General features: G+C 36.0%; 1 protein-coding gene across 1 annotated transcript in view; it reads left to right on the top strand.

Annotated features, from left to right (window-relative positions):
- The window catches only part of LOC134663109 (metabotropic glycine receptor), a 130,525-nt gene that overhangs the window by 62,181 nt on the left and 42,234 nt on the right, over positions 1-26,110 (top strand). The window contains exons 2-3 of the mRNA XM_063519443.1: positions 8,417-9,175; positions 14,006-14,189. Of these exons, the coding sequence (XP_063375513.1) occupies positions 8,417-9,175; positions 14,006-14,189 (943 nt within the window). The remainder of the gene's footprint in view (positions 1-8,416; positions 9,176-14,005; positions 14,190-26,110) is intronic.

The raw sequence follows: 26,110 nt of genomic DNA, 5'->3' as shown, positions 1-26,110 counted from the left end.
TCTTCAAGCATATGCAAGCCTTTTTTGGAACGATGTTCTTCGGGTTCACTGAAAATAAATGAAAGATGCTTGGAAACTAATAATTCTGATGTTTTTAGGCACTACCTACCTTGTATTTTAGGTAGGTACCTATTAATTTGTGATAAGATTTTAACAAGTGATATAATTGTTTACTCGTGTATAATATTTTCGAATAATTGTGCTTTACAGGTTGTCCCGAAAATACGTCGACAAAGATTTTTCGTGTGTACATATATATAAAAGTAATTTTAATAAACGTTTGCGTTTGTGCAAATATTTTATTTTAATACATTTGGTTTCAGTTAAATAATCGTAGCTTAATTTAAAACACAACATTTAAAATTAAATTGAGTACTTAAAAATAAGTAAATATTCCATTTTTTTTTAAAGTATGTTGTTTGCATCAATTAAATCACTAATGTCTTCAAAAAACCAGTTTTATGGATAAACATAAAATTACTAGTTGATTGCTGATTGACTAATATATCCAGAATTAGGACGAATAAACTGTCAGCAGTTTGGATTTGTGTAATGTAAATATATATTTAAAAAGGTATGAAAAAAAAAACAACGGGTTGCACTCAGGGAGTGCCGGCAGAAGTGAAAACTCAATGACTAGTGCAAAATGCACTATGTATAATTGAGGTTACCACCATCTAGCGTTAGCGTTAATTACTTACTTGAAACCCCTAAGCACATAACTATTAGTACTCGAGTTATATATTAATATAGAGCAAAGTTAGAGCGAAACTCACTAGATGGCATTTAAATCAACAAAGAAAAACTCAATGACATTACATGTACCTAACAGTTTTTCGATCAGGTCACGTGTCCGTCTTACGCTCACGTGACCGTCTTACGCTGTCTCGAGTTTTTTCCTCACCTCAAAAAGAGCACAGAAAAACACGTAAACTTCTGTAAGTGTCTTGAGTTTCTAATCCTAAGCACGTGTAGTGATATCGTCGAAAACGTTTCAGCAGCAGATCCTGTGAGTAGGTAGTAGTCTATGGTTTGTTTAGATATGAAGTGGAATCTAACTTAGTTGCTAAATACTTGGCTGTTTGCGGCAAGTGTGGGCGCCTGATTGGGACATTCACATCCCGACATATTGCTGAATTAGTTATGTTTAGATTTAGACAAGCTTAGAATTTGTCCTAAGAATTAAATTTACTTAAAACTAATCCTTCAATTTGAATGAAGGAAACGGGGTGTGTTTATGTAATTAGGTATCTCGCACCGAGGCGAGGTGTGGGTGGCAAGCGGGGTGACATATTGTCTTCTTGGACCTCTTGTTCAAACTGTAGGTACGAAGTTACGAAGGTGTAAACCACGTGTTTAGAAGTTAAAGTTAAAACAAAATTGTGAAGCTTTCTGTTTTAGGTATTATGTTTCGTATTAAAATCATGGCTCCTCTACACGATGGGCCAGCGCCGGCCACTCCAAGGGACGCAGCCATGCGGTAGAATGAGATAGCAATATCACTTGCTCCCTCTAACGCATAAATGCGTCCCTTGGAGTGGCCGGCGCTGGCCCATCGTGTAGAGGAGCCAATGTTGACGTTGTTAAGTAAACAATACTTACTGGTACACTTTAGATGGACGTCTTTAAGGCACGAGGGGTATTTTCTGGTATTTTCGATTTAATTTTCTACAATGAAGTTCTGACCGAGTGATATATATATTACTAAATGGTTTCAGAATTACGTAGGTGTACAGTAAGTAAACCGTAGGTGTCAAATGCGTGGAACGGCCCTCAAAACCTATAACATAGCCTGTGTAACACAAAAATAGAAAAACAAAAAGCAAATAGTGTTTAAAGGGATCCGGTTCATGACCGATTCCTTATTGAATCGCGGCATCTGGCACCCAGCAGCAACTGTGTTCAGAGACATTCCTATCGCATATCGAACATTGGAGAACCGCGGACTCGTGACGAACCAGTTGTAACGAGTGCTGTTTGATTACACGCTGCATCCCTCTAACATGGAGACAAATATCTAATACCTTTAAACGAGCAATTCTTGTTTATTTATATATATATATATTTCGGGGATCTCGGAAACGGCTCTAACGATTTCGATGAAATTTTCGGGGGCGAAAAATCGATCTAGCTAGGTCTTATCTCTGGGAAAACGGGCATTTTAGAGTTTTTATATGTTTTCCGAGCGAAGCTCGGTCACCCAGATATTATATTTTGATTCAAATACAAATCATAAATCAAAAAGAAAATAAATAGCTGCGGTAAATATAAGCAACATTATCTTAAGCATAATTTTCCATAACAAAACGTATAATTCAAAGAGGAAAAAGTGGAGATGGGGAAAAGTCGTCCCATATCCCTCAAAATAAGATTTTGATATAAATCACACGCACACATTTCCTGTATCGCCTATACAGGGTGCCCAGTAACGGATAACCATCTAACCACCAACAGGGCACCTTAGGCTGGTCCAGAAAACTTTTTTAATAGCTAGCACCATACTTCAAATTTAGAAAAGTGCGATTATCTCGAAAACTACGAAACTTTTACTAGACCTATAAGTGCATTTTCTGGACCAGCCTAAGGTGCCCTGTCGGTGGTTAGAAGGTTATCCATTAATTACTGGGCACCCTGTATACGCCTGTCGCATTGAAATAACGCGTCTACTTAGCTTTTCCTCTTTGTGTATTATTTTAAAGATCTCTAGGTCACGATACCCTGGTTTGATCCAGCACTCAATTTTCATGTGTTTTCGTAACATTGAGAATACATAGACAGCAAAATTACTTGCGATAAATAACCGTAGCTATCAATTCACAGCCTCCCGCTTGTAATGAAAGTCGCGATTGCTCTATTTGTTGTCCTCGTAAACAAAATCCTCCTTTATAGGGGGATTGCAAAGATTTTACACACCCTACCCAACGACAGCTGAATCCCCTTTACGCGAAAAACGTCTTTACAAGAATCACCATCCGTACGGATGGAGGAGAGTTTTCACATTTTAATACAGATGAGGTTTCTTTGGAGGTAAAGGTACAAGCAGGTAGTGAAGAAACGATGTCATTATTTTGATTATATTGGGTATTGTTATTAGTTGCTGTTTTACTAGGTTTCTTTTATTATTCCGTGACGCCTTATATTGGTTAATACCATAATGATATAATCTACTTGTATAAGTTGGTGTTTGCTTGAGTGGTTAACTGGTTACGTCTATTGTTTGCTTGGGTGATTCGACGTAAGTCCCGGAAGCCACTGAATTCTAAGTTTAGGAGAATGCTTTCTTAAGCAGGTAATACGCTAGTTTAAGTTTCATGGACCATAATGTTAGTTTCTCTTGGGAATCGAAATCTGTATAACAAAGCAAACATCAAACATTCATCAAATAAGCCACTTGGGCACTTTTACAAGCAATAAAATAACCAAAAATTACAAATATGCAATCAATGAAATATTATTTAAATGTATCCGGTCTCTAAATGTCGAATTACACAAAAGAATAAAATAATATTAAAAAATATACAAACAAAAGACACAATAAAATTCTTTAGAGATGTAAATGTCTCTAAGTGTCTCAGATAAAAAATATAATAAAAAACCGGCCAAGTGCGAGTCGGACTCGCGCACGGAGGGTTCCGCATCATCAACAAAAAATAGAGCAAAACAAGCAAAAAACGGTCACCCATCCAAGTACTGACCCCGCCCGACATTGCAACTTCGGTCAAAAATCACGTTTGTTGTATGGGAGCCCCACTTAAATCTTTATTTTATTCTGTTTTTAGTATTTGTTGTTATAGCGGCAACAGAAATACATCATCTGTGAAAATTTCAACTGTCTAGCTATCACGGTTCGTGAGATACAGCCTGGTGACAGACGGACGGACGGACGGACAGCGGAGTCTTAGAAATAGGGTCCCGTTTTTACCCTTTGGGTACAGAACCCTAAAAGCGATCATCAAATTATCCGTCGAGATGTAAAGGGTCTCCAAGACTTGAATTCTTATATAGGTAAGTAATTAAAAGACAAAAAATAAATCAGACAAACAGACAAACGACCGCATGAAGTGTCTCACGTTGATGCCACTCAAAAGTATAAATACATAGGTACTTATAACATAACATAATAGCCCGTTTAAGCTTAAACAGACCGGTCTCCACAAACAGCTCCCGTTCACAAGTATGACGCGAATCTCAGCCATCGCCTCCCTTCATTCGGGAAAGTGGCGACTCGATCAACGACGCCGCTTTAAGCAAAGAGTTTTAAGCGAGCATGGCATGTTCAAGCTATTGGGCTGTTTAATTATTATTATATAAAAACTAGCTGTTGCCCGCGACTTCGTACGCGTGGATTTGTATATTGGTGGTTATAAATTCTACATTAGCTTAGAACATTATGCAGCAAAAGATAGCAGTAGGGACGGTTAATCATTTGTTAATTATTATACAACGCATGAGATTTGTCTTTCACAACCTGGCTACGAAGTTTCAAGCCCCTAACTGAATAAAATTGTTCTCGATAATCTCGATATAATCTCTCTCAACCCCCAGAAGATTTTCAAGTCCACTATTTAATAAAACCTACTACCTAACTACCTATTTACGAAGTTTGAAGTTCCTAGCTTTAAACAAAATTTGAACCCTCTACCAACTCTCAACCCCTGTTTAAACTTTTAGGGGATGAATTTTTAAAAACGCTGAAATTACTTTTCTTGTATTGTATATGCCTTTATACAACGATTCAAGTCCCGCATTCCGATAAATATTTGGGTTCCATACAAATTTTCGATCCCCTTCACCACCTTGGGGGATGAATTATAAAAAACTCTGAAATTAGTTTTCTTTTCTCTTAATAAAATACCTTTTTACGAAGCTTCAAGTTCCTAGCTTTAAATAAAATTATAACCTATACAATCTTTCAACCCCTTTTTAACCCTGTTATGGGATGAATTATTAAAAACGCTGAAATAATTTTTCTTGTGTTCTAATACTATGGCTTTATACAAAGACTCAAGTCCCGCACTCTCAATAATATTTGATCTCCGTACAAACTTTCAACCCCTTTTTCACCACCTCGGGGGATGAATTTTTAAAAACGCTGAAATTGGTTTTCTTGTTTTTTAAATTAATACCTTTTTGCGAAGTTTCAAGGTCTTAGCTTAAAATAAAATTTGCACCCCAAGACAAAGTTTCATCCCCTTTTTTACCCCCTTAGAGGTTGAATTTCCTAAAACTTCGCAATTACTTTTTTTTGTAATCGGCTATTATGCCTTTCTAAGAAGTTTCAAAGCATTTGTAATGGATTCAAACTTTCAACCCCTTTTTAACCCTGTTAGGGGATGAATTTTCAAAAACGCTGAAATCACTTTTCCTGTCTTATAATAATATACCCATATACAAAGTTTAAAGTCACACACTCACAAAAATATTTGATCTCCATACAAACTTTCAACCCCTTTTTCACCACCTTGGGGGATGAATTATCGAAAACGCTGAAATTAGTTTTCTTATTTTTTTATATAATACATTTTTACAGAGTTTCAAATTCCTAGCTTAAAATAAATCTTGAACCCCATACAACCTTTCATCCCCTTTTTAACCCTTTTAAGGGATGAATTTTTAAAAACGCTGAAATTATTTTTCTTCAGTTTTAATAATATGGCTTTATACAAAGACTCAAGTCCCGCACTCTCAATAATATTTGATCTCCGTACAAACTTTCAACCCTTTTTTCACCACCTCGGGGGATGAATTTTTAAAAACGCTGAAATTGGTTTTCTTGTTTTTTAATTTAATACCTTTTTGCAAAGTTTCAAGGTCCTAGCTTAAAATAAAATTTGCACCCCAAGACAAAGTTTCATCCCCTTTTTTACCCCCTTAGGGGTTGAATTTCCTAAAACGTCGCAATTACTTTTTTTTTAATCGGCTATTATGCCTTTCTAAGAAGTTTCAAAGCATTTGTAATGGATTCAAACTTTCAACCCCTTTTTAACCCTGTTAGGGGATGAATTTTCAAAAACGCTGAAATCACTTTTCCTGTCTTATAATAATATACCCATATACAAAGTTTAAAGTCACACACTCACAAAAATATTTGATCTCCATACAAACTTTCAACCCCTTTTTCACCACTTTGGGGGATGAATTATCGAAAACGCTGAAATAAGTTTTCTTATTTTTTTATATAATACATTTTTACAGAGTTTCAAATTCCTAGCTTAAAATAAATCTTGAACCTCATACAACCTTTCATCCCCTTTTTAACCCTTTTAAGGGGTGAATTTTTAAAAATGCTAAAATTACTTTGCTTGAGTTTTAATAATATGGCTTTATACAAAGACTCAAGTCCCGCACTCTCAATAATATTTGATCTCCGTACAAACTTTCAACCCCTTTTTCACCACCTCGGGGGATGAATTTTTAAAAACGCTGAAATGAGTTTTCTTGTCTTTTAATTTAATACCTTTTTGCAAAGTTTCAAGGTCCTAGCTTAAAATAAAATTTGCACCCCAAGACAAAGTTTCATCCCATTTTTTACCCCCTTAGGGGTTGAATTTTCTAAAACTTCGCAATTACTTTTTTTTGTAATCGGCTATTATGCCTTTCTAAGAAGTTTCAAAGCATTTGTAATGGATTCAAACTTTCAACCCCTTTTTAACCCTGTTAGGGGATGAATTTTCAAAAACCCTGAAATTACTTTTCCTGTCTTATAATAATATACCCATATACAAAGTTTAAAGTCACACACTCACAAAAATATTTGATCTCCATACAAACTTTCAACCCCTTTTTCACCACCTTGGGGGATGAATTTTCGAAAACGCCGAAATTAGTTTTCTTGTTTTTTAATATAATACATTTTCACAAAGTTTCAAATTTCTAGCTTAAACTAAAACTTGAACCCCATACAACCTTTCATCCCCTTTTTAACCCCCTTAGGGTTTGAATTTTTCAAAATCGCTTCTTATCTCTTGTACACTTTACAAATGCAACCTAGTGTGCAAAATTCAACTTTCTAGCTTTTGTAGTTTCGGCTCTGCGTTGATGAATCAGTCAGTCAGTCAGTCAGTCAGTCAGTCAGGACACTTGCATTTATATATATAGATAAACTAGTAGTTCGCCCCGAACTGAGAACTCGCGTTTCGCCAAAAATATCAATTGCAAAAATGCAGTCGTCAAAGGATCGAAAACCGCGTACGATTTATTGCAAGGTCTGTGGAGCCCTTAACTGATACTGTATCTGTGGTAAGCCGAAATATTTCCTGTCAAATGTCAAATGCCTATATTATGTTTATTTTATTTTATTTTTATCTTGCTAATTATTACAAAATGGAAAATTTAAAAACGATATTATAAAAGTGTAAGCCGAGCACTTTCATTTGATACCAAACTCGACCATACTTTCTTGCAAATAAAATGACCAGAATAGCAAGACACCTCACAAACAGCTTTTTGGCCTTCTAAGCTCTTCTAGCGCAATAACCCCTTGATCGAGCCTGCTCATAATTTAATGACTAAAATATAATGCCCTCGACTACACGTTTACCCAATTTATTTTAAATTAGAACAAATTTACTTAAGTTATTGTGTATCAAACTATCTTCTGACAGTTCAGCTTAAAAACATCGAAATGCCGGGACGTGCCGCTAGCCAGCCGCGTGTTCAAAGTTGAATGTAAGAACTTCGCTTCGCTTCGCTCGCTCGTTCGATTAATTCAGTGAGATACAACATTTTTGCTTGCAGGTATGTTACATTAAAGACGGCATAGCGCCACATAATTCGTAACCAGTGTAAGGGTCCTGTCAGAATCATGAAAATATATACCTATAGGTATGTTTACATATAAAATCCATTTAAAATAAAATAAAATCTTAGAGGTATATAAGGTCTCTAAGTGTGCATAACTAAAATTAACTAAAACAATACAATCAAGCGAGAACATGATGGTATCTTGTGTCAGTTCTACTGGACACTAGTATGGTTACTTCACGATAAAAAAAACACTAAAACAAAACAAATTTTGCTTAATTTTTTATCATACTATTAAGATCAAGATACTGGCTTAAAGGGGTCTTTATCATATATAAAATCATTTACAGCATAGTACGCCTTACTTAACAAGTTGCCAGGAACTTGAATGATGAATTGAATTTGAAAGTAGGTTAATCGAATATGTCAAAACGTATTAATTCGCCGAGATTAAATTTCTTTGGAGTTTACAAAAGTTAAAAGCAAGCATCTGTTATTTGAAAAATGGCGTTATAATGTCTTTATTTTTGTTACCATTTTTGCCTTAATATTTTGTAACAAGGTTAGGTATTGTATTATTCTGTGACAATTAATAGAAAATATAACGGAATTACAAGATCCATTTCTAGTTCTACGTTTTAAGATGTTAATGGAGAATATTTCTTTGTTACAGAAAGCATCGACAAATCGGGGGAAGACCCGATAGTATCCGCCCTCAGACCGTACGGCACGGACAGCGATGACGGCGCCATCAAAGACTCCAACCAGTTCCAAAAGTTCTTTGGAAACTATTCCTCCGCTCAATACACCAAACTCCCAGACGTAACCCTCACAGGACACTTGTTAAACCTAGAACATAGCTACGACAATGAAACCCAAAAGATAGACACCCCCGAAAACGTAAATACAGTGACCAATGAAACTGTAGATGTAGAAAACATCACTATATCTAGGCCTGTACATGAAGACGTTGTTACTAGATTCCTAAGGTTAATAGAAACCCAGCATTTGCTGGGAGAAAACTGTACAGCGGGGACTGATTTGAATTTAGGCGAAGGTGTTGTAGATAGGTATGCTCAAGAAAGATTTAGGATAGAAGCCGACGTGGCTGTGAATAGAGCGAACATGTTGACCAGATTATGGAAATATGCTGGTCCGTCAGTGATGCACAATGAATACTTGCTGCATGCTAGTGTATTTTCTATGCTGGAGTTTGATGATGATATTTTTGCTGCGGGGAACTGCTACGACCAGTTTCAGTATAAGGATTACCAGCTTTTTTGTCCCTTCGCTTACCGATTGCCGGAGGGGCCAATATTGGCTAAAGACTTGGCCGTGGAGTACAAATATTTGAGCAACACGTCCGAGTGGTTCTACATCGCTCGCAAAAATGCTGAGCGCGTGATACGCAACTACAATCAGTTTCGCAGAGGTGAGTTGTTAACATTATGTTTCATTCGTTCTTAATTCCAGAATCGTTCCCAGATAGCAGATCAGCTTGCAGCAAATATGATTTTTCTTTGATTATAAATTGCTTCGTCAAATGTACCTAACAAGGCAAGCTTGTATCAATCTTGGAGTAACTTATAAATTTGATATATGATGCTTCAAATTTGTTGCAGTATTGCCGCAATCTTGCATTTTATTTCATGTTTCGAATAATGATCTTTCAAATTTGCTGCAAACTTTGAAGATACTGCAAGTTGCAAATATGATTTTTGACATTTGTTTCAAAGTTGCTACAAACTTTGTATATATTTCAATTTGCAAAGGTGGTCTTTCAAGTTTGTTTTATAATTGTTATGTACTTATGTATTTAAATATTCGATGTATTAACTATAACAATCGGTTAATACAAAGGTGTACTAAGACGTGTACATGATATAGTACTCTAGTAGATCGGTTTATGACATTAGTCTGGTTTCTCTGGTGGAATATCAGAGGTCCATGTCACCTTTGTTTTATTAAGTAAATATACAAGTATATAGTTAAATATAATAATTGATATTGATATGAATTTGCTGTTTTAGTTCAATACTTTCTTGACATCAGTCGTAATAGAACTTCACGATCTGCAAATACATTTTTAATGAGCCATTTTCAATAATAAAACTACCTAATTAACCATTGTCAATAAAATTCTACTAGCATACCTACCGATGCATGTTAAAAAGCACCCTTATTGATAACCGGCAATGTGGTACCTTTTTCCGAATACGTCACTAATTGTCAAGTCTTACATAAAGTTTAAGCATTAAAATGCGTAGAACACAAGAGACGATCGAATGAATGCTAATTTCTTTAAGCAACAAAATAATTTTCATTATAAGAATTATTATAATATTTTGAGAATTTTACCTAATCATGGTCATATTCAATCAAGTTTATATTATGTTAATACAACCAAAAATAAATTATGTATGTATGTATGTATGTAAACACTTTATTGTACAGGTTAAGATACAATTAAAAGAAAGTATACAATGTACAAAGGCGAACTTATCCCTATAAGGGATCTCTTCCAGTCAACCTTTGAGCAATTGAAAGTAGATCAATGAAAATGACAGACAAACGAACACATGTACAGAAAAACGAAGTTGACGCGGGCCGCACTTTGTTAATATTTATGACTTTATTAGACATTGTCGTTTGTCAATATAACATACAAAATAGCCAGGGAGGCTCGCGGGCCGCCAGTGACAGGTTGACGGGCCGTATGCGGCCCGCGGGCCGCGGGTTGCCGACCGCTGGTCTAAGGGATAGCGGCAACTTGTTCCACAACTGCACAGCGCAGTTATTTTATAATTTTTGTTAGATTTTTTTTATATAAGTACTTACAATGTAGAACGTACGTACGTATGTATACCTAAAATATATATATCGTTGTCTTCTTGAGCACAAGCACACACCTTGAGCTTACCGTGGGGCTTAGTTAATTTGGGTAAAAATGTCCTATAATACTTATTATTTAAAGACATAATAATAAATAACCACAAAAAGCACTGGTGGCCTAGCGGTAAGAGCGTGCGACTTGCAATCCAGAGGTCGCGGGTTCAAACCCCGGCTCGTACCAATACCAATGAGTTTTTCGGATCTTATGTACGAAATATCATTTGATATTTACCAGTCGCTTTTCGGTGAAGGGTTTTCCTTCACCGAAAAGCGTGAGGAAACCGGACTAATCCCAATAAGGGCCTAGTATACCCTCTGGGTTGAAAGGTCAGATGGCAGTCGCTTTCGTAAAAACTAATGCCCACGCCAATTCCTGGGATTAGTTGCCAAGCGGACCCCAGGCTCCCATGAGCCGTGGCAAAATGCCGGGACAACGCGAGGAAGATGAAGATGATGATAATAATAAATAACACAATCCATAATTCCTGCGGGAACAACATACTTAGGCCTTTGTCCTTCAGTACACCTGCATGAAATAAGATCTTATCGAGCAACAGCCGTATTGGAACAATAAGATACGTCAAATATTCGATATTGAAACGAGATGGATCGGATATGTCAGTGTCAAACAAGTGACAAAAACATAGCAGGTAGCATCCTACAGAAGTGGTCTACGCGTGCCTCCGTGAGGGACAAAACATACGCAATGCGTCGCTATGATTGGTCGAATTTATTTGTTATGGTGTGTTAAAAAAGATGTGACAAGAAGGACAAACAATAATAGCGCTTTCACTGCTACTCCTACTGAAAGATACATAAGTCTATCCCGTTCTGTCAGTTATCCCCACCACTCATGCCCAATCCAGTTTAATACTAGATTCATGGTCAAAAATGACGTTTCTTCAAACAAAAACGTCACTTTTGACACTGACAATTCCATGCTAGCATATTATTGCATTGTCATCGGAAATACGGAAGTATGGGTTATTCCCACTAGTTAGAGTTTGTGCGGAAAGAGAAGAGTCGTGGAATGTATTGGGCCCCATACATTCCACGACTCTTCTCTTTCCGCACAAACTCTACCACCAAGTTGTTACCAGTGGTAACTACTGGGAATTTTTTTCCCACCTTTTACCACTGGTAACTACTGGGAAAAATTATTCCCAGTAGTTACCACCAAGTTGGTTTAGTGGTAACTACTGGGAAAAATTATTCCCATATTTGATTGGTTTTGATGAAATATTTTTTTTGAGTTTCAGTTCTAACTGTTCTAAGTATGAGGAACCCCCAAAATATATTGTTTTTTTTTTCTATTTTTGAGTGAAAATCTTAATGCGGTTCACAGAATACATCTACTTACCAAGTTTCAACAGTATAGTTCTTATAGTTTCGGAAAAAAGTGGCTGTGACATACGGACGGACAGACAGACGGACAGACTGACAGACAGACAGACAGACATGACGAATCCATAAGGGTTCCGTTTTTTGCCATTTGGCTACGAAACCCTAAAAAGTGTGTAAAAATACCGCATCCGGTTTCAATATATAATCCGTGTCCAATAGTAACTTGTATTCGACGTTTAATTCTAAGTTTGAAGAGGCGATTGAGCATCATCATGAACCAATAGAAACAAGTTGGAATCTCGAAGGTTACCTATAGAGGTTAGGTTAAATAGAGGCATTGTATCTTACTTCAAAGTTGTTGGTTACTTTCAGTGGAAGGCTGGTCTCGGGGTTAATCTGCTCTATGAAAGCTAGGGAAAGGTTAAGTAAGTAAATACACTTTATTGCATCACAAAAGAAAAATTCAATAACAGATTTAGAATGTAAATTAGCGACCCTCCCCGGCTTCGCACGGGACAAATAAATTATACATAAACTTTCATCTTGAATCACTCTATCTATTAAAAAAAAACCGCATCAAAATCCGTTGATCATATTGTTATGAGTGGGACCAATATATTTATGATGATAATTTGGATTCTCCTTTATGATTAGGTAATTCAGCGTCAAAAGTACACTTGCGGTATTGTATTGTGCCATAAATTCTAGGTGATAACTTATAGACATTAATGTAATGTTCAGTGTCGGGATACGAAATAGCCACACTACGTTCCAGTCACTTAATTTCGTTCAATCTCGATCAATCTGGCGTGGGGTGACCAAGCGATTTCGATTAACGTAAGGTAGTTTTGGGACTAAGAAAACATTTTAGCGATACCCGATAAAAAAAAAATCAGTGTCAAAAAGTCTACTAGACGATACTCATCTATTTTAGCTTACCTACGTTATTTATGTGACACAATTTTTTATAGGCTAGCTGTGCATCCTTTTTCTACTGAAGGTTACGTTTATGTACAAGCACCTACCAGCAATGTAAGATCGTAGCTTACTTCTGTCGATTCCTGTGAAAACGGACGGAATCTTAGCTACTTATGGTGGTAAAAGTAGTATGTGATCTATGTATGTAGGTTAATTATCGATGTAGGTAATTTTTCATGCTCCAAGAAAACTTGCCCGTCGTGCACATTTTACGTTGGCATATTGTTGTTGTTGGTATAAATCTTTATAGCGCCTAATGCAACAATGAAAATGTGTATTGGCGTTTGTTATTACAAATCTCTTATGAAAGTCATAATATATATTTTTTTACAATAAGAGGGAATTTATTCTTTATAACCTCTGTTAAAGTTTTTTCATCGCAAAACGGAGACATTGGAATCTAAAAAGTCCGCGCATGCACATGAAAACGTCGTCACCCTGCTAAACCTATTTCCACCAATTATCTAGCTGTCCGGTGCCCGGTCTATTTCCATTATGAGTCCATTTTCTTCGAGCACTATGCCTTACAGATAGATAGTCTATCATTTAAAGCACTCCGGAAATAATCGGAAAAGAAATAATTAATAAATACGAGAGCGGAAGAATATTGTGCTAAGAGTATACCTAACCCGTTTTTGTTAATACAACAGATAAATGTGAGCGCTCTCAGCCTCCAAAATTGCATTTAATTTTTATTTAAACCGGATACCCTGTCTATGCAGATGTAACGATTTAAAATAAGTAATTGTATGCGATGTTCCTTTTAAATTAATTCTTGAGCTTTTAAAAAAAGTGATGCATTAGAATGAGTGTTACCTAATACTGTGGGCCTACTGAAAAAGGGTACAAGTCTCGCGCAGCTTAGGTCTAAAAGGGCATAAGTGTTACGTGGAACTTACGCTCTTACGCTTATTCACTAGAGCTACAGAATTCAAGTTCATATTATTATCGTACCTACACGGAATCCAGCTTGAATAAAAAGTTTATCTACAATAATCTATTTTGTGTTATGAGCAAATGCTCCGTTCTCATCAAGACCCCTTCACAGGATTCAACACCTACACGTACAACGACACAGCCCACACGGCGCGCGTGCCCGACGAGATACTCTCCGTGTCCTACGAGGACGGGAAGTGGTCCAAACCGTACTACGACTGCGGCGGCGGCAACATCTGGATGCTGACATACACAGTGCCTTTCTTCGGATACAACAATGGGACTTATTTTTTCAAGTAAGTGCTTGAACTGGCCAAACTTTTCTGCTTGTGTGTTACCCAGATAAATTGTGTGATCCAGTATCAAAGCAAGAGTACCGACATTATATAGCGCAAAATAAAATACAAGTGCTTCGATATACACGCATCAGCTCCTGAGCTGCTAGTGTATCAAAATAAATAAATAAATTATAGCGCAAAACCATCGGGAGTGGTATGTTGCCCCGGAAGCCAATTCAAATACAAATTTTGTTATCAAAATGAACTCTAAATAATGTCATTTTGTTATCATTCACCCGTGCGACCCGCTTGAGCCAAAATACATAATATACCTACCTACCAACAAGCTCGAGTGAAATGCATTCGCGAATGATTCAGATAACATAATGACATCATATACTTGTAGATATAATTTTGACAACACAATTTATGTTTGACTGATTTGTTATAGGTATACCTAAGTCGTTCTTAAATCCCAGTTATATAATTACAAATTACTTGCTCGTATTTGCTTAGTATGAAATATAAAGAGACAAAGTGGCTTAAAATATACAGTAAGTAGCAGGAGATTTTCTGTGAAGAGCCTTCTAACTTCGTCGTCCCATTACTTTTACTTATAGTTCCACATTGTCTGCAGTTTTTCGATCGAACAAGAAGAGGAATCAAAGTTTCACGTTAAAAATGGGTAGGCTATTGAAGGAATTTCGTCTGTAGAGGAATTCTATACGAACATTAAGTTAAGCTAGGTTTAGACGAAGCCAGTGCTGGCTTGTTATTGGCCTCGTGTAAACAGTTTCTTAAGACAAGTCAGCGCTGGCTGCAAGCACTGGCGGGAATAGAGCGATTGTCTATTCACGCCAGTGATGGCTAGTCAGAGGACTGGCGCCAGCGTTACTAGGTTCGTCTAAACCTAGCTTTAGGCGGCCTAGCACAGACACTAGACATCTGGCTAATTTGTGAAACTTTCTATTCCATTTTCTGTCTACCAAACTTTGTAATTTGTCTAGGTAGCCTATTAGTAGCTAGTTGAAGTTACGAACGAAAGACTTTGCTAAATAGTTAAATGTAGGCATAGTAACTGAATTCAAAGGGTCACTTTTGAATCTTAATTCCATTAGGTACATAATCAGAGATGGGCATTAATCGATTAATTTTTTAGTTAACTAATCAATCGATTAAAAATATCAATCGTCATTTTTTAATCGCGATTAATTTAGTTGCGATTAAATTAGTTGTGAGAATGTACAACTAACAACTAAATTAGTTTTAGTTTCAATCGACTAAATTTCACGGTTAAATCTATATTAAAACTATGTCATCACTGGTTTTTGCATTTTTTATTTAACTTGCAATATGTAACTAAAAGTTGGTATGTATGCACATTGGAGGTACTCGTATGTTGTACCTGTGTTGATTTGGGTAGAATCTTGCAGCTTTTTTCGAAGTAGATACCTTCAACCGATTGAGCTAAAATTATGTATACACGTTTAATTTGAAATGCTTGAATGACAATGTAATATTATGGGCAATAATATAACGATATATGTGTAGTATATATCGTTATATTATGGATACAGGTAACGATAAGTCGCGAAAAACTGCATTGTTTACAAGTCGCAAACAATAATGTAGATTGGTGCATTATAAATACTTAAGTTGTACACGATACTGAGTAAATCCTAGACAAAGAAATTATCAATATTCGGCTGTCGCTGTCAATAATAAAACTCTTTTTAGTGTCACGCGGCGACAAAACAATGGGACAATCCTACTTACCTGGAAGTTGTTTATTGCATTTTGAAGCAAGTGCCGACGCATTTTCTAAAAAAACTACGTTCTATTTATTGCATGAGACATCTGCATGTTGTTTATTATAGTCCGTCAACCAAATCTTGTCAGTAGCAATGTAAAGCAAACTAAAGTAGGGCAACACTCAAAGAGCAGTATTGCGCTAAGAAAAGCAGCATTGTACATCGAACCAAAAGATTTTTTTTTCCGCTGAGCGCGCCCTGCATACGTCAATTCAAATTGTCACTCGCGGTTTATTGAAAAAATTTGAAACATGGACGGACAATTTAAAAGCTATGTTAAAACAATGTTAATCAAAATGACGAACAAATTTGAAGATATCAAAAACAACTCCCTATCGTAGTGCTTATATTCTCTTTGTTCCCTATCTATGTCTTCTAAGTTTACTAAAATAAAATCATATCAAAATGCAGATAATTAGATAGTGCATATACTGGTGCATATATTTGTTATTTACAATATAATATGCCACTTGTTAATGAAAATTAGTGTACTCTTCTGGATGAATATGACATACCTGTGTAATTTTTTTGATTGGTATATATTGTACAATAGGATTACATATTAAAAATAAAACAACTGATATTTGGGTGTTTATTTAATTTAAAGGTAAATAAGATAAGGGTCACTTTAGCTTACACTATAATTCAGGTCATTAATTTAAAAAATATAATGAAGTTACCAATGTTACCGGGTCACTTCAACCAAGCTTAATACTCTGTAGTATTCTATTGCATCTTTGTAAATAGTCACAACTGATTGCTGAAAATATTAGACATGTGGGCCTATGGACGGTTTCCAGGACACAATTTATGGTCTTGTTGGATAGATTTAGGCATACGTTTTAATTTTATTTATGCCTTTTAACCCTAAAACAAAAAAACTGAACATAATCTTAAAAGTTCGAAAGAGTTCTTCCAGTATGTACTTGTTATAACCTCAATTTTTAGTAATGTTTACCATCAACGAGTATGATTGTACATTGTAGGCCCCTTAGCTTTGCTTATTCTTATTTAATGTATTGGTATTTAATGGTGACAGTAGAAATATCTCTTGAAACAGAAACGATTCAGAATGAAAACCAAACTAAAACAAATAAGGTGACGGCTGTCATTCACGGTCCACATTCCATAGATAAAACACAGATGACACGCATTTTGGAATTATTCGAACACAGTGTTGCTAACCCGCGATTTTTCAAATTTGCCGCCTTTTACTACTGACAAGATTTGGTTGACGGACTTTATCTATGCGGTCTAATTTGTTTTCAACGTGTGGTCATTAAAAATATTTTAACCTCTTTGTAAAGAACTCTCAGCGCTAACTATTGTACATTTTCCTTGCGTCATTCTACATTCAAATATATCAATCAACATACATATTTTATTTATTAGGGCTATTGCCAATATATTGAAACGGTAGCAAATTGATCGATCAGGCTACTCGATGTACTCATACTTCATAAATTCATACTCATAGATGGTTTGAGGTCTCTAGGTCATATTATATTATATATTGAACATGTTGTCATGAATCATTTTAGATTCTAGGTGCTTATTACTTATTACGGAAATTTTAATACCCTTAGATAAGAGAAATTTTACACTCCATAAAAATGGTCAAAATATCGCAAGTAACACATGTGATATTTCATTTTTATACATGCGTTAAGATGTCCTAATCTGCTGGCTGTCAACATAGCCATACCGAGGTTTTCCATTTAATTTGCTTCTAACATTAGTCGCGGAAAAAATTGTCTAACTAATTAGTCGATTACAAAAATTAGTTGTCCGTAATCAATCGGCAACTAATTTAGTTGCAACTAAATTAGTTGCACTCTATACAACTACGATTGATCAGTCGTCGTTTTCAATCGTCAGTCGCAATTAATTCTTTTAGTCGTAATCGTTAATCGTTAGTCGATTACATTTTGCCCATCTCTGGGTACATTGAATCGAAAAGTGACAAAACTTCAAATTCCGTGACTGTAGGTAGGTATTCGATTCGATATCGAAAATATCTTAAATAACTCGACCTAGTCATTTAAGGTATAATATATGTATACCTATGCTCATTAAAGGCCAATAATTTGATTGCTACTTTTAATATGGTGCTTATTTATATTTCTTTTATATTTTATGATTGATATAAAATGTAATTTTCCCCTCGAGAAATGCAAGTGGTAAGAAGAATATTTTCTTAAAAGGAAATGTTCAAAGTAAGACACCCGGGCTCCTGCAATAGCAAACACTCACCTGCCAATAGCTGGCGGCTGGCACAGACACAAATTAACCTAATTACTTTGGCTACTATTCACATAGCTAACTAACCCAGTGCGAGTGTAAAAAAAGTAACTCCCGTGCTGACCAGACATCGTTGTAACGACCGACTGGCTGACTGGATGATATTATATATTTCAAACGTCACACATGAAGTGTCGGTTGCACCAAACAGTCTGTCACCGTAAAAGCGTTGGCAAAATTTTATTGACGGGTCTATCGCGAAATTTATTTTATTACCTACCTTTATTTACCGACGTTTCGACACAGGTTTTACTGGTCGTGGTCGCGGCTAACTGTACGGCTACCATCAGTTTCGCACTGACATAAACGCCGTCGAGAACGTAATTTACTTTCTATTCATCTTGCTCGTACTCGCAAATTAGTACAAACGAGAGTTATAGAAAGTAAATTACGTTCTCGATAGCGTAAATGTCAGTTTTGACACTGTCAGTGACTCATGGTACGGGCTCTGATGTCCCAGCAAAATGTCCAAACAGCCCGTCCATCCGTCTATAAATGTGAGTTAATATGTGTTCAAAACGCGAAAGTTTAAATATAGTAAAATTTTATTGTATGGGAAGTTTCATAGTTCACTGATGAGTGACGTTGATCAGTCTGTTAAAAAAATGTAGTTGAAGTTGATGCAACTGGCAATTTTATTGTCAGTTTTAAATGTAATTTTTAAACCGACAACTTTACCAGACATCGGATCTCAGGGAGGTATATAGGGAGTTTCCACTTCCATAAACGCAATTTTCGGTGCTCTTACGATTAGTTATCGCTCCAAGTTTTGTTCGTAAAAATATAATTTTGTTGAAAATATACAAATGTAACAAAATAATAGCTCAAGTTTCTTCTTCTTTATCTTAAAATGTGCTTAATCCTAAGCACTCATAACCAAGCAGTTATTTAAAATATGCTTTGTCATCTCCAAAATAATACTTACAAAATTATACCTACAGGCACTTTCAAAGAAAACTTGGAGCGATCACTAGCACAGAATAAAGTAATAGTTGTCACGAGTATATGTGAAAAGCATCATTAATTGAGTTAATCGATATATGAACTCCCTACTTATCATTAATTTTTGCCATCTGAAATCCCAGACAGACAGTTTTAATAACTAGATTGTTAAACACACGATTGCGAGGATTTTTTTGTACTGGTCAACCGCAAGCAATAGGCCTTGTAAGCGTACAGAACATAGCCGTGTGCTTCGTCAGACACGGTCGAGAAGGCAAATCCTGGGCCAGCCAGAATGCCGCGATAAGGGCTAAAAGCCTTGGGAGTTTATAGGTCTTCCTTTAGGGCGATTTGGTAAATTGGCGCTGCGGGTTTTTTGGGCGTTTACTAGGTAAGTGACGGGTAAATACGTGTTATGTCAAATGTCATAGCCTCATAGCAGTTAGTCTTTAGTTTTTAAGCTAGCCCTTACGGCTAACTTATTGTCTAATTTAATTAACAACGCACGTGCTACTTACCTGCTTAAAAAAATAATCGGTCACTTTAACCGGTTATTGAATTACAAGTCCTATGGAAGATTTAAAATGAAAAATAATTTGCGATTTCTGGTGTGGTCCCGAATGCGGATCGAACGCTACAGAACCAGTCTAAAATAACGTCAGTATCTCCGTTAAGTACTATGGCTAAATATTTTAATAAATTGAAGAAAAAAACCCAGATAAAACCAAACAGAGCAGTGGTAATTATACTTAATTACATCTTGAAGTTATGGGCCATAGTTCATGGGTCATAGTTAGTACGACGATTGATTCAAAACAATAATTGTTAAAACTGGCTGTCAGTTTAGTTCTTCGAGTTCTGGGTTTCAGTATACCTAGTGTTGCATGTATTTAATGGGCAATTAAGTATATTAATTTAGATTGTATTTAATTTTGAGCTTTGTTTAAATTTATTTCTCAAAAATGGTGCAAGAAATAGAAATAGTTTACAGAAGCAACGTTCTAATTTTCACAGAAAAAAGTAAATCCATAAAAAATTTGCTTTGCCGCTTTAAAAAAAAATAGAAGTGTATTTTTCTGCTGAAAATACGCCAACGTATTTGAGACACCTAAATAGTCGCGGTACCAACATTATAATAAGTGCTGGTCATCTGTTTGGCTGTTTAATGGACCTATGCATTAATTTAATATGGCCATTTAAAGTTTTAAAAAGTTTGGAACTCGTTAAATAATGGAATTTGTATGCAACATTGCAGTCCCGAAATCGAGACTGCAATGTTTTTAACTTTTTAATTTTTTTAATGACCATAAACTACGCATTTCGCGACCTATTTTTTAACCGGCAACGTCGACTTTGCCGTCCATTTTTGAGAAAAATTATATTCCTTGATGATTCTCTTCCAGAAATCTTTTTTCTTCAGCAAATGGCAAAACATACAGAAATATCCAATAACACTAAGCAATAAGCATAAAGGCGTTATCGTACGTTCCTAATACTGCGCCTATATCCGTCTCAAAAACATTTTTATCACTTCCCCATCTCAAAACGATACGATTATTGCAGCTCAAGATACGGGAGCAGCTTCGACACTAAAAAAAGAAATCTTGATCTGACATTACTTGCAGAGCATCTCGCTCGCACCAATATGTAACGAGCTACATACTGGGAGTAGAGTCAAATCGGGGATTACATTTTAAATTTCGAATGCTTTCTGGCTTGGGTATTAGGCCGTTAATCTCCGCGGGTAAACGGCATACTATTTGACGATAAGATTTTGGTCGGGTAGCGAGAACCACCTTTATTATAGGCTTATAGGTTTGTCAAGTCAAGCGAATGGAACAGAGATTTTACTGCTTACGTCACAATTACTTGTAATTTGGGACGATAACACGACGATAAGATGATTTTGTGGACGTTAACTTTCATAAGAATTCTACCATCCTACGCTGTGTAGTGGAGAAACTGTAATATAGGTATATTAGGTATTATTTTTATTAATGGGCAATTTCATTTTAACTTGTAGGTACTTTAAAGCGCGACTTAAGTCGCGTTTCAGTAACATATATTTAATCGTCACATTCCTGACAAAATGTATGGGATTTTCCGTCAGTTTTGTGACGATTGATAACCGGCCATTAATGGTAAGTACCTACACAGTTAAGTGAAAATGCCCTAATACGAGTATAGCAATTGCTAGTAGGTACTACCTACAGGCCAATTAGAATGATATCTGAATAACATCACTAAGTTGTCGTGCGTCTCGCTCGCGTCAATACATATAAGTAGGTATGTACAAACGCGAGCAAAATGCACATTTTTCAATTCGTTTGTATGTCATTGTGATGTCAGTGTACGTTTGAATTTGCCTGTCACTATTTGGAAAAGTATTTGGTGGCAGATACTTGGGTTTTTTTATCCACTAAGTTCTAAGTACTGATGCTGACTGTATAGGTAGGTACGTTCTCATTTTTGATACTTTTAATATAATAAAGAAATATCATTACCTTAGCTTAGAGGAAATATTGTGTGGGCGCTTTAGTGAGACACGCCGGCAATGGATTTTGATACAACATTATTGTCATAAAATCGATAAAGTGTGCCGCAACTCACGTGACCTTTTCTTTTAAACATCCTTCAAGTTTTATTGAACTTGTTCTTAAATTAAACAGGTCTCAAAAAGCCACGTGAATCGCAAGAAAGGATGCTGAGGCTATTTTAAAACCTATTATGTCAAGAATTCTTATTCTTATTCTATAAAAGAACCTGTAAAAATGCCTGAAAGTTTTTAGACTATGTAAAATCTTTCCCTGACTGGCATTTTCTGTGTATATTTCGTGTTTCTGAACCGATACGACACTCATAATACATTATGAGTGTCGTAAAAAAAAGCTTTCATATTTTTTTGGTGGTTTAGTAAAACTGGTTAGGTGGCGATTCAGAAAATGAAGGATGTGTCACATGGATGTGAGACATGTCACTTGAGAGTTGAGAGCGAAAAGTTTAACACATTAATAATTATACTTACAAAGAGAATTAGGTATACATTTATTTCACTTTTATCGCTTGTACTTGCTTGTACCTACATTTCTGCAAGTACTCAAAATAATTATATTATATATATAGGTAACTTTTTTGCAATGTAAATAAATACAAAGTACGAGTAATCGATTTAAAAATTAGTAATTAGCAGCTAAAAATATGTTTCGTATTTTTTTAACTTGATTTCTATACAGATATCGATAAATGTAGCCTCCAATAATTTAACGGTGTCGCTTGCAGTAGTTAAGGATCAAACGAAGACGGGTTGTAATAAATGAGCTTAAGAGTAGGAGATGTACCGACTAGTCGGGAAAGCCGACTATCCGGCCACATTTGTAGTCGGCGATTAGTCGGCGACTAGCCGGAAAAAAAGGCCGATTAGTCGGCCTATTATTAATTACAGAAAGCAGGTCATAAATAAAATAAAAAGCCAATATTAATCAAATGTTACATGCCCATTTTGCTCAAATACGTATTTAGGGTACAAAATGAGCTTGTGTTCATATTAAATTCATGTACCTATAGGTAATTATGTGGGTGTATCATCGCGGTAGCGCAGAACCTCTTTCAGTTAATATTGAAAGCGCGACGACACAAGGAGCAAAAAAATGTTTTTCTAATGCATCCGAACTTGAATAAAGCTACTACAGTTGCCATACAAATGTAATCTTTATCGGGAAGTAACGATTATGAACTTGGCCGACTAGCCGACTAATCGGCCATCCGAACGCCGATTAGTCGGATAGTCGGCTAGTCGGCCAAAACCATAGTCGGTACATCACTACTCTCTTAAGTTAAGAGCTATCAATCTGACTCTTATGTACCTAAGTTCACGAAGAATTTCGTACATTGACCCGTCACTTTCTATCTCTATCGCACGCACATAATAATATTTCTGTCGCACTCGCACAGTGGCATTGGCCTAGCGACCTTACTTTTCACTAATTTACATTCGCTTATTTTTTTTAAGTACACATGTATAGCGAATATGACCTTAAAAATATCTGCTACATATTCGATTGAAAACTGAAGCCATTTTCGATGTGATTTCTCACATAAATTGCGACATAGGTACCTGTCCGTGAATTCCTAGCATTTATTGGCTTTCGTTTGATAGCGCAGTATCATAATAAGTTTATGGCAAAAATTTATTTTTTTGTACAAGCTTTTATCGCTGACTGTACTTTTCTTACGACAGACAACTAATACTCATCGAGACAATTCTAAAAACCCCTAACACAATTAGGTTGCGTTGTTTCATCACAGAGTTCCTATGGCGACCTCCTGTCTCCATCATCAGATCAGTTCGACAGTACCATATTATTGTATTGTCATCAGAACTACATACAGCTGCCAATTTTCATGACGCTACGATCCTTGGAAGATGGTTAAATTAGTTACCTTAGATTCCACTACATAGTTACATACAGGTCGACCTAATAAAAGCTTGTTAAAAAGCCAACATTTACGTATATTTATTTTACTTTGCCGTCACGACGTGCAGTATAAAGTGATGTTTTCACTGCAGAGCACTGATAGCCTATAAAGGAAATCGGGTCGTTGATATCTATCGGTTTAACAGGTTCAATAAGAGCCGATATTGCATTGGATACTGTAAGGGACAGGTAAATGAGAGCTATAGTTTCTAACAGAACCAAAGCCGGAGGCAGAAAATAAAAGCGAGTGCGATAAAATTTTACTTGCGCATTTAGACTTGGCGACATTGGCGGCCTGAGCCCGTACCATGAGTCACTGACAGTGTCAAAACTGACATTAAATTTACGCTATCGAGAAAGTAATTTACTTTCTATTGAGTTTCTATACATCTCGTTTGCACTAATATGCGAGTATACGAGCGAGATGTATAAAAAGTAAATTACGTTCTCGACGGCGTTTATGTCAGTGCCAAACTGATGGTAGCCGAACTGGTGACATACCTATTTTTGCAAACAACAATTGAGTCTGGCTCACATCCGTATTATTTACAAATACAAATACAAATGCATTTAAATATTTCAGCGCTTTTTCCGGTTAAATTCTAAATGAGGCCAGGCCTCGTTTGGATAACTTAACACAAAATAAATAATAGATATAGGCATTCGTTTTTAGAATGACTCTGCTTCAAATGGGAGCCTCCTATACCGAGAGAAAAACCATAAAATTTAGACCTACTGGCTTTGTCTCAAATTAGTTAGATGTATTAGGTACATGTCGAATTAAGACTATTTACGTCTGGAGCGGCGAAGGTCAGGTTTTAGGGACCATCCAAAAAATGGTATAACGTTTTTTGCTTCTACCCCTATTAAGAATCAAGAAATTCTTATTAAGCAATAATTAATTTCAAATTGCCTAAAAAAATCCATAATATCAATTTCGAGAGAGGTAAATAAATGGACGATCAACCAAATCGACGTTCCTTTGTCATAAGAATCGGTTGTTCACTTTTCTCTCGACAACATAAGTGTCATTGGCAAGAAAATTATTGGTACAGTCAGCTGCAGAGAAAAGGTACCACCGCTACATAGAAGTTTGTATGCAGGGGTGGTACCTTTTCTCTGAAGCTGACTATACGAACCCTACCCGCACTCCTTCCTCAACTAACAGTGCACCCAAACACACAAAGTCTATAAATGGAATGTGAAGTTATACAGGATAATGTTTATTAAATTGAAATCCTACGGTTGTGATGTAGGTAGCTCTGTGACCTGTATCCCGAAAATGTTATATTACTTACATATATATGTTTAACGAACTATCGAACCTGCTCATCTATTTTCAAGAGAATCGGTGAGAAATGAAACCTAAATATAGAGGAGAAAAGCTCGACAGATACGAAAACATTTATGCCCAAGCAAAAACGGACACCTTCTTTCTCGCTCAGTTAATTAACCTTTTAACCGCCAGCAATTTTTGATCGAGCGTGCTCGTGTCGCCACCGACAGTAATTGTACCACGCATAGTAAGGTTGGCATACTTACGGGAGTTATAAATGTGCTGTAAAAACCAAATCAGATCTTTGTCTTATTTATTAGACTGTGGCGAAATGAGCTGGATATGTAATGTCTTATATATCAGACTTTGGGGGTTAAAGGGTGGGGGGTAAAACAGCAATATTTCATGTACATACCTACATACCTACTTACTTAGTACTTAGTGGATGAATAAATGATTTACCCTCCTTCGTACAATTTACAACTAATGTTAAATTATATTCTTTTCGTGAGGAATTCTCTGGTATTTGGAACTATAAATTTTCCTCGCTGTACACTTTTTTCACAACCCAGGACCGTGTGAATTGTTTATGTTCTCCATTTATAAGGAATCTCTTTATTTCTAAGACGATATTTCATTTATTTACGCGTAACAGTAAATTTGCTACCAACATTTTGGAATTTTAGTCTAGGTTGTATTGAAAAAGAAAGCATAGGTGGTACGACTCGGCCGTGCTTGATAAGCGTATAGAATAGCATAACTCCTCGTCCGGAATAATTAGGCGCTATATCTTGCCGTCCGCATAACTCTAACCTAAGCATCCACAATCACTCCATCAAAAAACTCATTCAAATTTGTAACTTGTTGCACAAGAACAAGGTGTATAATTGAATGGGTTTGCCATAACTATAGTATAACTATCCATTGTGGATAGGTATTTACATAATCTTCCGGAATGGACGCAGTCTTGAGGGTGCGGTGCAAAACGTACGATAGTTGAGTCGAGCGAATAATGGTCCGATTTGAGTTAATTTACGAGAAATATCTACAATTTCCCTTGGCAGATTTTGGTGTACTACGTACCTATTTCATCTTCTTTCTAACCGGATTTTTAAAAAATCCTCTCCTAAAGAG

This window comes from Cydia amplana, chromosome 4, assembly GCF_948474715.1.
Source record: "Cydia amplana chromosome 4, ilCydAmpl1.1, whole genome shotgun sequence".
Classification (NCBI taxonomy): Eukaryota; Metazoa; Arthropoda; class Insecta; order Lepidoptera; family Tortricidae; genus Cydia; species Cydia amplana.
Note: the sequence above shows the minus strand (reverse complement) of the source record. Positions and strands in the feature narration are given on the sequence as shown.